At 45.6% G+C, this 16,535-nt stretch overlaps 1 protein-coding gene across 5 annotated transcripts in view; it reads right to left on the reverse strand.

The window, feature by feature from the left end:
• The window catches only part of ETV6 (ETS variant transcription factor 6), a 239,829-nt gene that overhangs the window by 7,188 nt on the left and 216,106 nt on the right, over nt 1-16,535 (reverse strand). For all 5 annotated transcript variants that reach the window (XM_064591559.1, XM_064591558.1, XM_054507173.2 and 2 more), the window contains 3 exons: nt 14,594-15,139; nt 2,734-2,876; nt 694-794 (listed from right to left, as the gene is read on the reverse strand). In XM_064591559.1, the coding sequence (XP_064447629.1) occupies nt 694-794; nt 2,734-2,876; nt 14,594-15,139 (790 nt within the window). The remainder of the gene's footprint in view (nt 1-693; nt 795-2,733; nt 2,877-14,593; nt 15,140-16,535) is intronic.

Below are 16,535 nucleotides of genomic sequence, written 5' to 3' on the forward strand. Positions count from 1 at the left end.
TGGCTGGAACTCATTAGCTGTGAGGAAGTCTGGAAAGAGGAATGTCTAGTGCAGCAGTTTTCAGACTTTTCTGATTATAATGCATCGTAAAAAATACATTTCACATCATGACTCAGCATGTACAACACACATACACACACCCCCAAATTTTCATGAATCATTAGTCACTCTTATTTCATGAGATACAGTCTGATATTTTCAACTCTGTTCTATCCAATTCGGTTCTATTTCATTAAAAAAAAACAAGAACAGTTTTGTGACTGACTCATTAAATCTATTTCTTGATTCATGAACGGCTCACAACCTGCAGTTTGACAAACGCTGGTTCAGAATGTGGCTTACAGGGTTGGGAACCTGGAAGCCTAGATTTAAAAGCTCGATGATGTTACTTTGGTTGTTCCTTTTAACTACACTGGGATGTTGATACTATTGGATCACTGCATAATTCTGAAAGGTGAGTCGGATTGTGTTTACTTAGTTTTGGCTTTATTCTAATACAGACATAAGTAAAAAAAAAAAAATTTTTTTTCCCCTGAAATTCTAACAGCCCAGCATCCGGTACCCAGTTTGTAGCACTGGATGGCTCTGAGTGTCACACAGGCAGGTAGAGACCTTAACAGTCTCCCTCCTCCCTCTTATTTCAAGAAAACAATATCCTCCCAAAAGAAGGAAAGGAGAAAAAGGAAGTGCTACCTGAACAAAAGCCTTTGTCCGGGCTCCTTCCTGATAATGTTTAGTTTGTAGTAGTGGCGCAGGGCTCTGGACATTTTCTCATAGGTCATGTTTGTTCTGTTCTGTTTGTTCAAAGGAGGAAGAGAGAAAAAAAGCACAAAGACACAGTGAAATCAACCTCAGAAAAGACGCTGGGGAGCTATTAAAATAAAAGCTTTTCAGCTGCAGGCGCGGCCCCGCCGGGTGGGGAAGGCTCCCCGCTCCCCGCCCAGCTCCGGGCCCAGCGGTGCCCACCCCCTCCGCTTTCACACGCCGCCAAGAGGTGTCCGAAGGTGAATCACCTTTTGTCAGAGGTCTTGGTGCTGCAGCTAAGAAAGCATATCCCACGGCAACCTCCCTGGTTTCCTTTCCCAAGACCAAGCTCTGCTCTGCTCAGTGAATTTCCTGCAGGGTCCCCCGATCTGTGGGTCATCCTTCACCTTCTGACCCACAGAGAATTCCTTTTTTTCTTTTCTTTCTTTCTTTTTTTTTTAATTGCAGTGACCTTTCTCCAACTTGTGTTTCTGGTTTGTCATTTTAAGGAAGAGATTTTTTTGTTGTTGTTTAAATTCCTGTTCTGGAAGGAAGAATACAGTGGTTCCGAGCCCCGGGGGCTAGGGCACAGTCGGGAGCCGCGACGGGATTTTTCTCGGTGACTCACACACCGAGGAGTCTGTCACTGGGGCCTTGCCGTATTTGGTCATGGCCTACATCAGGTCTTCCTCAACGTGGCCCTGGGGCCTGCCCGCGCTCAGGCTGCCAACCTCCGAGGCTGCAGCCCAGGTGGGGCTGGGCTGTGCCCCGCTCCACCCCCTCTCACTCAGCTCACCTGGTGGTGTGTCTCCCAGGTGTCTTGCCTGCTTTGTCCCACATCTATCGGCCTGTGGTCAGGCCTGGACCTTGGTGACTCATTTGTTTTATTTTGAGTAGGGATACGGATGTATTTATTTAATTTTTTTTTTTTTTTCCTCGAGGGGGGAGACTCTTTGCTCTGTGTCTCTATTTTCTTTTCTTCTCCTGTGGTAAGAACACTTAACATGACCTCCAGCCTCTTGACCAATTGTTAAGTGCATCCTACAGTCGTGGTAACTCTAGGTACAAGGTTATATAGCAGAGCTCTAGAACTTACCCATCTTGCTTCATGGAAACTTTCTGCCCATTGATTAATACTCCCCTCTTCCCCCCTCTCCCCAACCCCTGGCAACACCATTCCACTCTCTGGTTCCATGAATCCACCCTATGAATGGAAGCAGGCAATGCTTGTCTTTCTGTGACTGGCTTATTTCACTTAGCATAATGGCCTCAAGATTCCTCCATGTTGTAGCCTGTCACAGGATTTCTTTCCTTTTTAAGGCTGAGTAATATTCCATGGAATGTATACACCATTGGTTCGTTATCCAGTCACCCACAGTGGACATTTAGGGTGTTTCACCCACTTTTTACATCTATGTACTTTGACAGTTTTCCTAACTATAGAAGACTGCATCTTTTAAATTCCAGCCCCTCTTCCCAGCATGGAAAAGTGTGGGGCAAACAGTTCTGGCCTGTCTGCATTTCAAGGGATGTTGCAAAGTCGGAGGGTAGGCATTTCCACGGAGAAGGGGGCTTTTGCAGCCATGGGAGTTTCTAACCAAGCAGAACAGAAGCGACCCTTCCTCACTGCCTTGTGAGTCCCAGAGCCCTGTGGAGCTTCCCTGTTCCCCAGCTCCTGGTGACAGAAGGGTGGCAGGGCCAGCTCGAGAGGATGGGATGGAGGGCTGCTCCCAACGTGGCCCTATCAGACCCAAGGGGTGCGAGGTTAACTGGCCCCTGGCGTAAGTAACAAATGGAAGGTGGCATCTTTAATTACTTCCTTCCCTTTCCAACTGTCTAATTGTTCGCCCCGTGAGAAATAAGCTAAATAATGAGGGGCACACCGAGGAGACAGAAGTCAGGCAATTATCCTCCTACCCAGAAGATAAAGGCGTTTTTCTTTTTTTTTTTGGCACTAGTTGGCAGAGTAAATAGCTGGTACCCATTTACCTTATGGTTTCCCCATAGTCGAGCCAGTCCATTGGGATCCACTATCCGGAATATTTTGGATTCTTTGTCCTCCCATCGGATGAAGTTTTCGTACCGGCTGTCAGAAAGCAACTGATAGACGTAATCCCAAAGCAGTCTACAGTCTACAGAGGAAAAGGGCAAGAAAGCACTTTTGAATAGGTTTCTTGTTGAGGCACTAAGAACAAGTAACAGAAAATAATCAAGTAGTCACTTCTGCCTCCTGTGGACTGATGGTCTTTCTTATTTCGCAGTGAGGAGACCAGGGCCCAGAGAGACCTGGCAGATGGTGCTGGAGAAAGGCGACCTTTGACTTGCGGAGGCCTTGGAGACCATCCCAGCCAACCGCCTCCCTCCACAGATGAGGACTCAGTGACCTGGAAGAGGAAGCAGCCTTTACAAGATCATGACCAATGACTTGACCTTGAGCAGAGCTCACATGAAAGACAGAGAGCAAGCCAAAAGAGGGGGTAACACTAGGCTGGCGGGGTCAAAGGGCGGGAAGAGAGCCCCAGGGTTCCAGGCAAGAGGCATGGTCTGGTTGGTGGTACTGCAAGATGACTCTGGGGTTGGAGGCTGAACGGACAAAGACAAGATCAGGGCAGGCTACCAAGTGGCAGAAAAAGAAGTGTGATGCGTGAAAGGCTGTGGGAAAGAAAACTCTGTGGTTTGCTGATTGGGAGCTGTGACTAGCGTGGTTTTCAAGAGGACAGATATTTTCTCATTACACCCTATTTTGGAGTTCTTTAAAATTGTTTTCTCATAATGAAATCAGGGTAGAAAGGAACCCAAGTCAAAAAAGTCACTTTCCATTTGGAGGACTGACGTTCTGTCACTTGGTCAGGCCACAAATATTTATTAAGTGAGTTAATACAGGCCAGGCACTGTGCTAGTCCTCGACTTTTGGCTGTGGCTTGGCATATTAAAGAGAAGACAGCCTGCACCCTTTTCCCTTGTTCTAGTGTTTTCTGGATGTGCTGAAATGGTATGTGGTTTGCCCTCCAGCACCCTGGATAGGCGGATGGAGGCAGACCTGTCCTACCTAGGTGTGCTTTGAGGCTCTGATTTCCAGGGGTTCACTGTTGATTCTGGGAGCCTCGGCAGGCCCTAGCCATAACGGCTGGTAGTGAAGGATCAGTGATCGAATTCTGTGTGTTTGCTCCGCACTTTCCTTGCATCCTTTCTAATCCTTGGAGGCCCCAGGTGGCTGGGATTAGAATTCTGGGTCTCTTGCACGACACTGTGCTGACTTCCTTCTGTTGGGTCAGGCCTGGCACACCTGGAGGGCAGTGTCTAATGGAGACTTGGAATAATTTAGAGCCAACACGGTCACCTCCCAGGGAATGAAACACACCCTTCTTGGGAGTCTCTTTACAAGGGGAATGGAGTCAGGTCACCTTGGGCAAATTTCTTAAACCTCCCCGAGGTTGTTTCCTCATACATGAAACAGGAATAACACGTCCTTTACAGGATTACCGTATTAGTGATAGCACAAGCGAAGGGAAAAGTCATGAAAATAACAACAATGCCATGTATTGGGTGCTATGCTCAGGCACTGTGCTTGTATTCCACAAGCATGGCTGCTCTTGACCCTAGTGACCCCTCAAGAGGCAGGTGCTGTTGCTATTCCTATTTCATGGACGAGGAAGCTGGGGCGTAGAGGGCTTGGTAATTTACTCCAAGCGCACAGCTTGTGGGTGACACCTGTAGGAGTCCAGGCTCTGTGCCGCTCTTCCTGATGGTTAACAGGTAGATATTCGTACAATTTTAGGACTTTCCAGAGCAAGCTTTCGCTCTGTTCAGTGCAACCGTGCTGAAATCGGCCTTTTCTCTGAATGGCAGAAGGAAATGTGGCATTTTCTTTTCTTTTTTTTTTTTTTTTAAGATTTTATTTATTTATTTGACAGAGAATGAGAGAGAGCACATGAGAGGGGGGAGGGTCAGAGGGAGAAGCAGGCTCCCCGCTGAGCAGGGAGCCCGATGCGGGACTCGATCCAGGGACTCCAGGATCATGACCTGAGCCGAAGGCAGTCGCTTAACCAACTGAGCCACCCAGGCGCCCGAAATGTGGCATTTTCTAAGAGGTTTCATCTTTCAAGAAACTAACATGAAACTTAAAATGACCATAAACATTCTCTTACGGTAGCCTCCCCTCACCCGACCCCACCCCACCCCCATTATCTGTGTCCAAACATTAATGGGATGTGCGTGTTTTAGAACAGGACAAACTGCTCTCTTCTCGAAGCAAAGACACCGCAGACTCTGGGAGCTGAACCCCATTCTGGCGACAGAAGCAGCCAGTCACTTCCATTACCCCCTTGCCAGCCGGGGGGAGAGAGCGGGGGACCCAATCCTCACACCATAAAGCACCTGGAGAAGTCCAAGTCACACTAGTGCAGGCTGAGAAGAATCTAGCTCATTTTTAAGGCACTTGTCACAGGACGACTCTAGTTGCTAAGCAAAGCGGTGAGGTCGGCAACGTGTCTTAACCCTCCTGCAACCTCCTTGCCTCACGTTTTTACTACAGATGGAAAACAAGAGGACTGAGCTGTGGATTCAGTGTTTGTCCTACCATCAAATGGCAGAGACATTTTAATTTCCCCACGATCGCTTCCAGTTGGAAAGCGTCTGACAAAACCAAATATCATCACATAAAATGCCAGTAAATTAGAAGGAAGAACAAAGGGGGTCTGTGGGTCTAACTCCTATATGGCTTCTCTACAGGGGAGAAATCGTGTCTGCTGCAAAGAGGCCTGATGGCACCTTTGGATTCATCTGGATTGGGAATGCGAGTCTCTAGAGTGTTCATTTGACTAACACTTAATAATAAAAAAACTGCCTTTAGTAGTTGATATAAAGAAATTGTGCCCATAGGAAGGTGAGCAATATATGGCTACTCCCCTCATGTCTCAGCCAACTGGAGCTAAAGCATAGAGTGGATGGTCCTTCCATTCCCACCCGAGTGCAGACTTGTTTCTGTGGCTTCTGTTTTACTGTCGCTGTGCATTGTATTTCTTATAAAACGCTACAACGGGAACCAGGCCATTTCTCCAAGTAAGGGCTTAAGCAGCACTGGGCTACCATGCTGGTTTTTCAGAGGCATCGAACTTGGACCTTTATGTAAACCATTTGCTAAAAAAGATCTAGAAAGTTATCGCTCTTTGGTTGGTAAATGAAGGACAGGGCTTACCAGAGAACAGGCTTTACCTATACGTTTCAAGAACATTTGACTCTTGCAAACTTTTCCCTTTCATAATGTGAAAATAACCCCAAACAAGCTGCCAGTTGATCACTTTAAATGACATTTAAACCAGCAAAGCCAACTTTAGCTAAGTAATAAAAATATGTTGACATTCAAGACATATTGAATTACTCCGTCATTAACAGAAGTAGCAACAGGAATTTTGTGGCATAAAGCAGTTGTTTCAAACTCAGAGTATAAGTGGCTTTTATAACACTTTTGATCGTTTTGTGTTTCTTTAGTTAAAAATTATTCCAGATGATATATATAAATGCCTGACTACATAAGATTTTTTTTCTTTTTCTTTCTTTCTTTCTTTTTTTTTTTAACAACTGAAGTTCAAGCCATTGGAGTTATTTTGTTTTTAAGATTTCAATGAAATAAGAGGCAGATCCTTTTTAATTCCCTAGATCCTCTGGAGGTTGTTACGTGCAATTTTTCAGCTCTGTTGAAATCCACATGTGCACAGATACAATGTTCTCTGATCATCAACGAAAATGCTTAATGCTATATAATAAAACTCACGAAACTATAAATACAAGAGTATCCTATTACAAAACACTTGAACATGCATGTGAAAAAAATTTATATTACAAGGTATTCATTAATTTTAAGTGCATTTCTCTTAAACTAAAGGGTCTTCTGTATTAAGGCACATGGGTATTTTAAACAAATGTCCATTATTTGGATTGTCTCTTCCAAGAGAGGAAGTTTATTAAAGGGTTTAGCTCCAGTGAAGTGCCATTTTCCAGTTGCAGAGAGAACATTCTCTCTCTTTCCTGCTGGGTGAGGTGCCCTGGGTGTCCACAGCTAAAAGCATTGTAAAAAATCCCTTCCTGTGGTTAAGGAGAAATATTTTCATTCCCACGTCTGTCTCCTACCAGAGACTCATTGTACATGCTCCCGGAGCATAGACTGTAAAAAGATGGGCAATTCACACATAACCAACATGGTTTCTAATGAAAAAACCATGCTGGACAAAACTGATGTTTAAAAATCTGAGTGGGCAAGTCAAGTTATTGACAAAGGGAATGTTTAATGACGGTGGTTAATTAAAATGTTGGGAAAGCTTCTGAGAAAGTAATTTTATGTTGTTTTAACTGCCCAAATGGAATTTTAAATGAAGGTCTGTAAACTGGAGTTCCGTGGGTATAATCACCAACTCACCAGACGCCGAGTGTCCCTGTTTCATTTCTTTCAATTTATTGCAAAAATTAATAAATTTATTTCAGGTTCAGCCACAAAACAGGTAAGTAACATCCAAAATAGAAGTGCCACTCTGCATGATAGCAGTGGTTCTAACCTAGGGGCAATCTTGCCCAGGAGGGAAGGGAACACTTAAAGCTTCAGCCCCCAGCTGGAACCTCACAGCGCCCGGCCCCTGCTTTGCTCAGGTGGGGGCAGCCTGGGAAATCGCATCCCTACCTCCCGGCAGTCACGCTGTATTACAGAAATGTGTGTCCTTACACAAACTGGAATTTCCAGTCTCCTCCAGCTCCTTCTATTATTTTCCGCCCAGCCACTGTGGCTGTTACCGTTTTATCTTTTAAAAACGCTGTCCTGAAACTTCCTTCTCTTTTAGGGCTCTTTGATTTCTCGGTAGTTCACAGTGAAAATAAACGGCGGTGACTCAGCCAGTTTGAGAAGTCAGAGCCATGTGGGACATTCCTGAGCAAAGCCTCCGAGGTGAGAGGGAGTGCAGAAGTGAATCTCCAAGGAGATAAGGAAACAAGGGCGCCTCGAAGGGGTGCCCTTGGGGCTCAATGGCCGGGCTAGGTCCGAGTAGGCAGTGGGGCTGGCTGTACCCACTGCTCTCCCCTCATTCTCTGCAGCCCTGCAGTAGAGCAAAGAGAAGGGGCCTTAGTGCTTGGTCATCAGCCGACTGGTGCTGTGTATCTACATTTTGTCTCATTAGTACTCCAAAGTGCCTGGAAATGGGTATTAGTATTCTCATTATGATGGAGAAAGAAGGCAGGCCTCAGGGACAGTCAGCACGTCTGCTGGGAGACAAGGACTGGATTCCAGTTCTGCTTGTTCCTGAGTCCACGCCTTCCCACGGGCTCACGCTGCTTCCCGGGGAACATTCTAGGCCAGCTGTTGATTAGGACCCTGGGTCGGGAGCCCTCTGGGGTTCTGCAGAGGGTTATCTGCCTGAGACAGTGTGGGATGATGTGGCTCTTCTAGCTGGTACTGAAACCCTGGGCCCCTCGATTAAGGAGACATCCCACAGCACTGTCCTTTCCTTCCTCAAAATAGACATTGACACACCTGTGAGCAAAGGTGCACATATGTATGTTTGCCTTACCACCAAGGCCCCGGGAAGAGACTGTCCCTCATCACTGTCATACTAAACCCTTTAGGCTTCTCTTTTATAATATCTTTTTTGCCTCAAGGCTGCTCCTGAGGCTCATTAAAAAAAAAAAAAAGTCCATGAGCTTCATTTGCAACCATGTCACCAGCACTAAATACTGCGGGGGTGGGGGGCGGGGCGGGGAAGCAGAGATGGAAATAAGAAGAAGAGGACAGAGTGACTTCCACTGGTCCTCTAGGCCCTGGGGACATGTCTCCAACTGCTTACCCTGGAGTCTCAGGCTTATTTTTCTTCATCTGATTTAAGATTAGAGGCTTCCAGGGTTGAATTTCTGTGCCTATAGAACACATCCAGTCAATAAAACCAAATCAGGAAAATACATTGTTCTAGTCAGGTGACAAAGAAGCTGTACAGGAGACTCCGGGTTTCCTTGATTAGGATCTTTTTGTTTCTGTTGAAAATGTAACCTTGAGTGATAATAAACATATTTTTGAAAGTCCCTTTAAAGATCTGAAAGATTGCCATGACGTGTGTTGCAGGAGGGTTGGGAGTGGGGGGAGCACGTGCTGGGGGGAATTTTATGTCTTATCTGCTGCAGGATCAGCCAAACAATGAAGTCCTCACAAACCATGAAGAAGCTCATGTTTGCAAAGAAAATCAGGGGACTAAGCAAAAGTCGTGAGATAAGCACCAGAAAAAGTTTCTATTGGATGGGTCATGGACTTGGAACAAGCAAATCTGTATAGACCCGTAAAGTCCGCACGTTTGTGCAGCAAATGAAGAAGAATGAATGGATTATAAACCAGTTTGCCAATGCATCTTGCTTCCTTAGCAGAGTTTTGGATTAAGGCCAAGGAAGGGACGAGCAGACAGGAAGTTTGGTAACTCAGGTTTTAATGGAACTGAAGAACTTTAAGAGAAAGCCAAAATGACTTAAAATTTTTCTTTTAAGACTTAGCTGTCTATAGTGAAAACCAAAGCAGGAGCTTAGCTTGTTTGATGGTGTAAAGTCAGAGGGATGTTGCTTTACGTCAGCAAAGACACAAAATTTGGCATTTAGAGACGCTATACCCTATCGCCTAGAAAAATGCCCGGCACATAGAGAGATACATGATCATTTTTGAACAAATGAATGAACCATTTAACTACACCGTCCAAGTATGCAAAGAATCAGTTTATTTCACTTAGCTGTATTTTACTTATGTTCATGATGTTATTGTAACTATTCTGGACTGGTCTGCAAACAGCCTATAGTCTCGAACTTGTCTCCTTTCTTACATCACCTGTTATTGTTCCTTCTACGTGTTTTAGGCATGCCTCATCCTCTAAAGTGCAAGTAATTCCTTGAGAGCAGGGACAGAGTTTTCTTTTCTTTTTTTTTTTTTTTTTAAGATTTTATTTATTTATTTGACAGAGAGAGACACAGCGAGAGAGGGAACACAAGCAGGGGGAGTGGGAGAGGGAGAAGCAGGCTCCCCGCAGAGCAGGGAGCCCGACGTGGGACTCGATCCCAGGACCCTGGGATCATGACCTGAGCTGAAGGCAGTCGCTTAACCAACTGAGCCACCCAGGCGCCCGGGACAGGGTTTTCTACTTCTGCATCCTCCATCATGCCTACGACCTCAAGCACACGCTACATACGAGTCAACAATGCCGTAGAATAGGGGGCAGCAAATGCTTCCTGTCAGGCTGTCTGCAAATATTTTAGGCTCTGCCGGCCATATCATCTCTCTTGCAACTTGCTCCACTCTGCTGTGGACACTAAGTGATTGGGCATGGCTGTGTGCCAATAAAACTTGATTTACAAAAACAGGCGGTGGCTGATTTGGCCCACAGGTCAGAGTTCCCAATCCCAGCTCTGGAGGCCCAGGTCAGAAGGCAACACGTGTCTTGGAAAGAACACTGGATGAGGCTCAAGGCTGGACTCTGGATGTGCCTGAATCTCCCTTTCTGCATCTGTACAAGCCCCTTCCAGGTTTGAAATCACCGACTTCTAAGAATGAATGTTAATATATACCGAAAACGTGACTCACGGCATCACCAGCGCTAAGTCTCATCATCTTACGGTGCGTGCCGCTAACAGACTCTTTGGATATGAAATACATGGGCAAGGCACAGGCCAGTAAAACTTCTGTGGGCTGAGAAAAGTGCTAGAAGGTTCACAGATGCTGCCTGGACCCCCTACCTCTTACCACCCCCCTCCCAAACAATCGCTTCATGAGCATAACAAATAGAAAACAAGCCCAGAAAGAAGCAATTTGTTCACTGTTACATACACCATTGGCTATCCAATAAAAAGTTTGAACCCAGGGGTCTTGTCTCACTGTGTTCCATGTTAAATGCTCTCCCATAAACTCTGGCTATTCTAACTTAGTAATCTCAACAACAGTCCTTCTTATCCTTTGAAAAATAAGGGATACCTTTAAAAATAAGCTACATGTTATATTTAAATAGATCTAATCTGTGGTTTGTATTTAAACTGCCTATTACCTCCTAAATTTCTTTTATTGATTATCTTAATTTTTCTACAAGGCCAATACCTAAGTAAACTATCATAACTTTGCATGTCACCTCTAAATTGTATGCTACATCCCAATCCTGAGATGTTAAAAAGAGAGAGAGAGGGCGCCTGGGTGGCTCAGTTGGTTAAGCGACTGCCTTCGGCTCAGGTCATGATCCTGGAGTCCCTGGATCGAGTCCCGCATCAGGCTCCCTGCTCGGCAGGGAGTCTGCTTCTCCCTCTGACCCTCCTCCCTCTCATGCTCTTCTGTCTCTCATTCTCTCTGTCTCAAATAAATAAATAAAATCTTTAAAAAAAAAAAAAGAGAGAGAGAGAAAAAAAAAAAGAATGGAAGAAATATGAGAGATTTTTAATGGGCTTGGATTCACAAGATTTACATTTCTACCTGAAATAGAAAAAATATCCTGGGCCTTATCTTGCTTTGGAGTTTTCTCCATCTGGAATGACCGTTTTTCCTTTAATCTTCATTGTTCATATTCTAAGCATTTGTAAGCCCAGCTCAAAGGCAGCCCCTCCACGGAGCCTTCCCTAACACCCCCACAGCACTTAACAGGAGTCCTTCAAAGACACCACACACTACATTCAGCTTTTTCAAGATAAAGATTCTATCTTAGACCTCCTGGAACCCTCCCCCACCCCGCCCCCATGAATGTAGTCCAGTGCCTCAAACACAGAAGGTGCCCAAATATATAAATCCTAAAGTACTTGAGCAAACGACATCTCAATGGACAAGAATTTGGCGTTAAGTTTTTGATCCGCATTCATAAGCCATGTTCCTCTCCATATCCTCCGGCTCTGGTATTCAGCGGCACGTTCATTTCTTTCTGGGCTATGCTCACCGAACAAGCTTAAGGAACTAAGTTTGCTCATTTCACATCTGCTTTGCAGATATGAAGCCTTTTTAGGGCTGTTCAGTAATGCCAGAACTTTACATTGTCCATAGGAATTACCCAATGGGCTCAACCCCTACTAAATATCATCTTATAAGGATCTGAGTAGTCCAAAAAAACACTTAGAAGGGTAGGAGTGAGGGGACAGGGATATCCTAAGAGAAACAAAGGAGCCTGGAGTTGTGGTAAGTTCTCTTTGGAGGGTTAGAATCAAGACTAAGTGTTAGACTCCAGACTTGCTACTCCTTTCCTTTCACCCTTGAGAAAAACAGTGACTTTCAGATAAATTCACCAATGCTGGCTTTGGTTAAATTAGTTAATACTTACATCTGGAGATTTTTCAACTTTTGAGTGTGTCATTAGAGCATTAATGATGAATAATTTGAGGGGATTCTCTCATCCTGGAGGAGTTAAGGCACTCCCCAAAGGATCTGGGCCCTAGGGCTATTCTAGATGAATATTCTGACTTCCTAGGGTCCTAAAGAAAAACCTACATTCCCCTCTTCTGTGTGTTCTTGAGAGAGACAAGGCATCTGTGGGTACCAAGGTTCATCACTGGGTTGGTTATGACAGTCCATAGAGCATCTTATTGATGAGGCTACATCCATCACCCAACAATTCTGATGTTCAGAAGTAAGATTAAAAAAAAACAGTAGCACAATTTTTAAGAGACTAATATTTTAACCTTTATAAACCTACTAAACAAGGGAGAAATAACTCCGTAAGTCTAAATAATGTAACCTTTTCGATCTACGGGCTTATCTTAGAGTCCTAGGAAGTCTGTGATAAGACGGCGTGACAGAGGAGGTGGCCGGGACAAATACAGCTGGGGAAGCCAGGTCCCATGAGGGCAGCCCTGCCAGCAGCAGCCAATGGCACAGCAGTGACTGTCCTGTTGACCCCATCACCCAACCCCTATCTGACTTTGCTTCTCTGGGGCTCTGTTTCCTCCGTGACTTCCCCGGTTCAAATGACCTTCCACATAAAATGCATATAGCAATAATAAGCTGCCCCTAAGAGCTGTCCTTAGAATTATAAACAAGTAGACAGTATCTGCAAAATGTCCAGCACTGCTGTATAGACCATGCAAGAAACAAGACAAGAAGGGCATGTATAGAGAGGAAAGGTCTGGCCTGGGAAGCACAAGTCAGGTCATTCTATTCTTCACAGTAATATCCTGACCCCATCTTCTTTCTCTAATCATCTGGGAAAATTCACATGTTTTGCCTAAGGTCTCTGTCTCTTTATAAATTCCGTTTTTTTTCCTTTTCTTTTTTTTAGATTAAAAAAAACCACACATACATACATATACACATATGTAAAGGTAGAGAACAAAATAATGTGAATCCCTGTGTACCCATCACCCAGCCATATAGCCATTAGCTCACAGCTAGTCTTCTTTTATGTACACCCCACCCATGCCTCACCCCCGGCGCCGTGGGATCACTTTGAGTCAAATCCCGGACACAGGTCATTTCGTGTTTCATAGTTTTTCAAACATAAAAGTTGTATTTCTTTGGCATTTCATTTTCTTGATTCAACACCCCACGTAAATGACTCGTAACACGAAAACTGAGGCAACATTGGCGGTACACTTGGAGCCAGAGAAACATTTAGAAACAAATAATTTAAACAAAAAAGGGACAATGAGTCAAGGCAGAGGCTGTTAGTGTAGCCTGTAGGACTCGGTGCCGTCATGCTGTCAGGAGCACTGCTCCATCCTGGGGCTCAGCGGGAGATCTGTCCTGGGGTCTCCGCTCACGGAGGAAGGGGGCATTTCTCGCCTTGCCCCGACCAGGTCTGACTTCTGCCTCCATGCCTCCCTCCCACTACTGAACACATAATCACCTTCAGCACCGAGCCACCTCCCTGTAAAGCCTTCCTCCATTCCTCCTGACAAAATGCACCTTCTCTCTGCTTTGCTCCCACAGCACTGAATTATCCTAGTACACAGTCAGTACTCAATAAGTGCACATGCACTGGATGAATGGGACACAGGACTGACTTCATTCTGCCTTATATCTTAGTGGGTGGTTTTCACATCTGTCTCTCCCAGGAAATTTTAAATTCCTCGAGGAAATAATTGTGTTAAAGCAGCTCTGTGTCCCCCTACTTCCTAATGCATTTATCTGTGCATAGTGGGTGCTCAATAAATGTCTCAGGAATGGAGAGATGCTCTAGGAAAAGAGCTGCCCTTGCCACGTGGCTGGAGGGTTAAGTGTCTGGAGAATGACTTCATGTAAATTATGGGCAGACTAGCACAAACACAACGTGTAGATTTTTTCCCCTGGTTTCCACTGGTTTCTTGTCTTAGGGAAGCAAATTTGGGCTTGTCATCATAAAAGTAAAAGAATTTGGGAGTGGTTTCCTTCGTCCAAATGACCCAGCAACACCTGCCTACAACACCATAACCGTGTTTTTCTCTCCTACCTTCTCCCAAGGTGAAGGCTACATTGAGTTACTGCCCATAGGATGGAATTACAGGTCTGAATCGGAGACAAAGGTTCTTTATGCTGTGTCTGGTCATTAATTAGCTGCTGGAAACTTCAAGACAGGGCCATTAGCATGCTCATAAACCTTTTATTTTAAATATGTTCGCTTAGCCATGATTCTGATGTGACTCTCCTTGTAAACTGGACGTAGGACATTTGTTTCTTAACATTTCTGAGGCTCATTAACTACTCCATCCCAGCGGCTCATTAACTAGCCCATTAGGGATTTCACTTCATTCAGGCAGAAGCCTCCACTTGCCCTCACAGAGCCTTTGAGGGCGTCTAATTGGGAACGGTGTGAGGCTCGCTGCAAGGCTGGGGAGAGAGCGGGGCTTTGTCAGGTCTCCCCAGAGGCTGGAGTGGTGGTGGAGGGGTGCGCTCACCTACCTGCTATTCTCCCAATGGGCATGGCGTGCTCCTCGGGTGGGGAGACAGACACCATGATGTGGTTCATGTACGCCAGGTCTTCCCGATGGGAGAGGTTGATGGGCTTCCCTTCCCTATGCAGCCCGTCCTCGGAGAGCCTGGACTGTTTGAAATCCACGGAGTGCCGGGGGTTCAGGATCAAAGGGTGCATGATGGGACTGGGCATCAGCTGGATCACGCGGGTGCTCTCCTGCCGGGGGCTCGATGGCTTCTGGTGGGGCTCGGAGGACGGAGGGCAGTGGTTATTCTCCATGGGAGACACTGACAGGGGGTAGGACTCCTGGTGGTTGTTCTCCTGGTGGAGCCTCGGCCCCTGGGCCCTCTCGGCCGGGGAGAGGCGGCGGATCATGTTGTCCAGGGGGGACCGGAGGGGCTGCTGCTCGGGGTCGGGAGAAGGCCGGTGATTGGCTGTGACAGGTGATCTAGACCGGTGCAACAGTTCAATGGTGGGGGGGTTGTGGTGCACGTTCTCCACTGGTGGCCTTGGGGTCCTCTGGACACAATTATCTGTGGAGCAGAGGGAGAGACAATCACTGACCCCAGTGAATTGTCAGGAGAGGGACCCCACTGTGGTTCTAAAGGTAGTAAACAGTGAGTGGAGCCTGGGCGTGTGCCGGGCAGACTGTCCGTGCCTCGAGACGGAGTGTCTTTTCCACTGCTTAAAAAAACAATTGAAGTGCGCATACTTGAAATTCTTTTCCTACACTAGACAGGCTAAGAATGTCTACAAGCATTCCATTAATCACTTACTAGTGGCTTATAAACACAAGGAAGCCAAACCCATGTTCTTTAGCTTTTGGTTACTTGGCTCTTCGACGTGGCTTTTGGGGTCCTTAAGAGTTTCTTTCTAGATGCTTTCACTGACTTACATCTTCATAACTAAATTTATATATTCTCTACTTCTGGGACATTGTTATTGGTGTTAATGTGATACTGTTATTACTCTTGCTAAAGTAGCTACTATATCCTTGGTACTGGATTATGTTGTTTAAAATGTATAAAACTCCTGCGTAGGAGATGCTAATACCAGTGCTCCTACTTTACAGGTGATAAAATGGAGGCATAAAGAAGTTAAGCAACTGATTCAAAGACACACAGCCGGTGAGGGAATGAGACCCAGACTCCAGTAAGAGTCTAGAATCTAGGTACCCATTATGATATCTGCCACTTTGCTATACACAGAAACCAAGGGGAAAAGGGATAGCAAAACCTGCTTTAAGCATGGACAGTGGGCCCAATTTACAGACTGGCAATCCTGTACTTGAAAGAAGACTTAGGATGACTTTGTTTCCTAAAGTGCACAGACCCTACAAATGTTCAGAGACAGGCAGCGGTAAGTAAGGAAAAGGAGGGACAGACACCTCCAACAATGCCTCTACCCCCTCCCACTTGAACTTTCAAGCTGGTGATATCTGAGCATGGACAACACTGGAAGTGTACATAGCTCAGCAACAGAAGCAGTACTGTGGGCTGGGATGCGGGGGGACCGGCACACACGTGGCTTTAGGAGTCCCTGCTTAGGGGGAGGAAGGACGAAAATCTGCCTGCAAAAATGGAGCTTTCTACAGTGCCTCCCACTCATCTTAATGAGGTTTCTCTGGCCACATCTGCTCCCAGAGCTGTCTCACCAAAACGATGCACATGCTTTCAGGTTCTTGTATGGTCAAAGATTTGTCCATGATTCTAAGTAAAGCAAGTCAAAGATACCTCCCTTTGTCCCTTATGACGGTATCTACATGAAGAACATATAAAGGGGATCTAGGAATCTGACAGGGTTAGTAAACAGAGACCGAGCTGGTAGTGTCTCAAAGTTTTACATAGGATTAATAGAAAAATGAGGATTCCTCTAGATCTCGGTTATATGAGACAGTGAACAAAAGAAATGTTGTTCACGATCACTAAA

Source organism: Mirounga angustirostris, unplaced genomic scaffold, assembly GCF_029215605.1.
Source record: "Mirounga angustirostris isolate CCGP_5_RB_7025 unplaced genomic scaffold, mMirAng1.0.hap1 SCAF_5, whole genome shotgun sequence".
Taxonomy (NCBI): Eukaryota; Metazoa; Chordata; class Mammalia; order Carnivora; family Phocidae; genus Mirounga; species Mirounga angustirostris.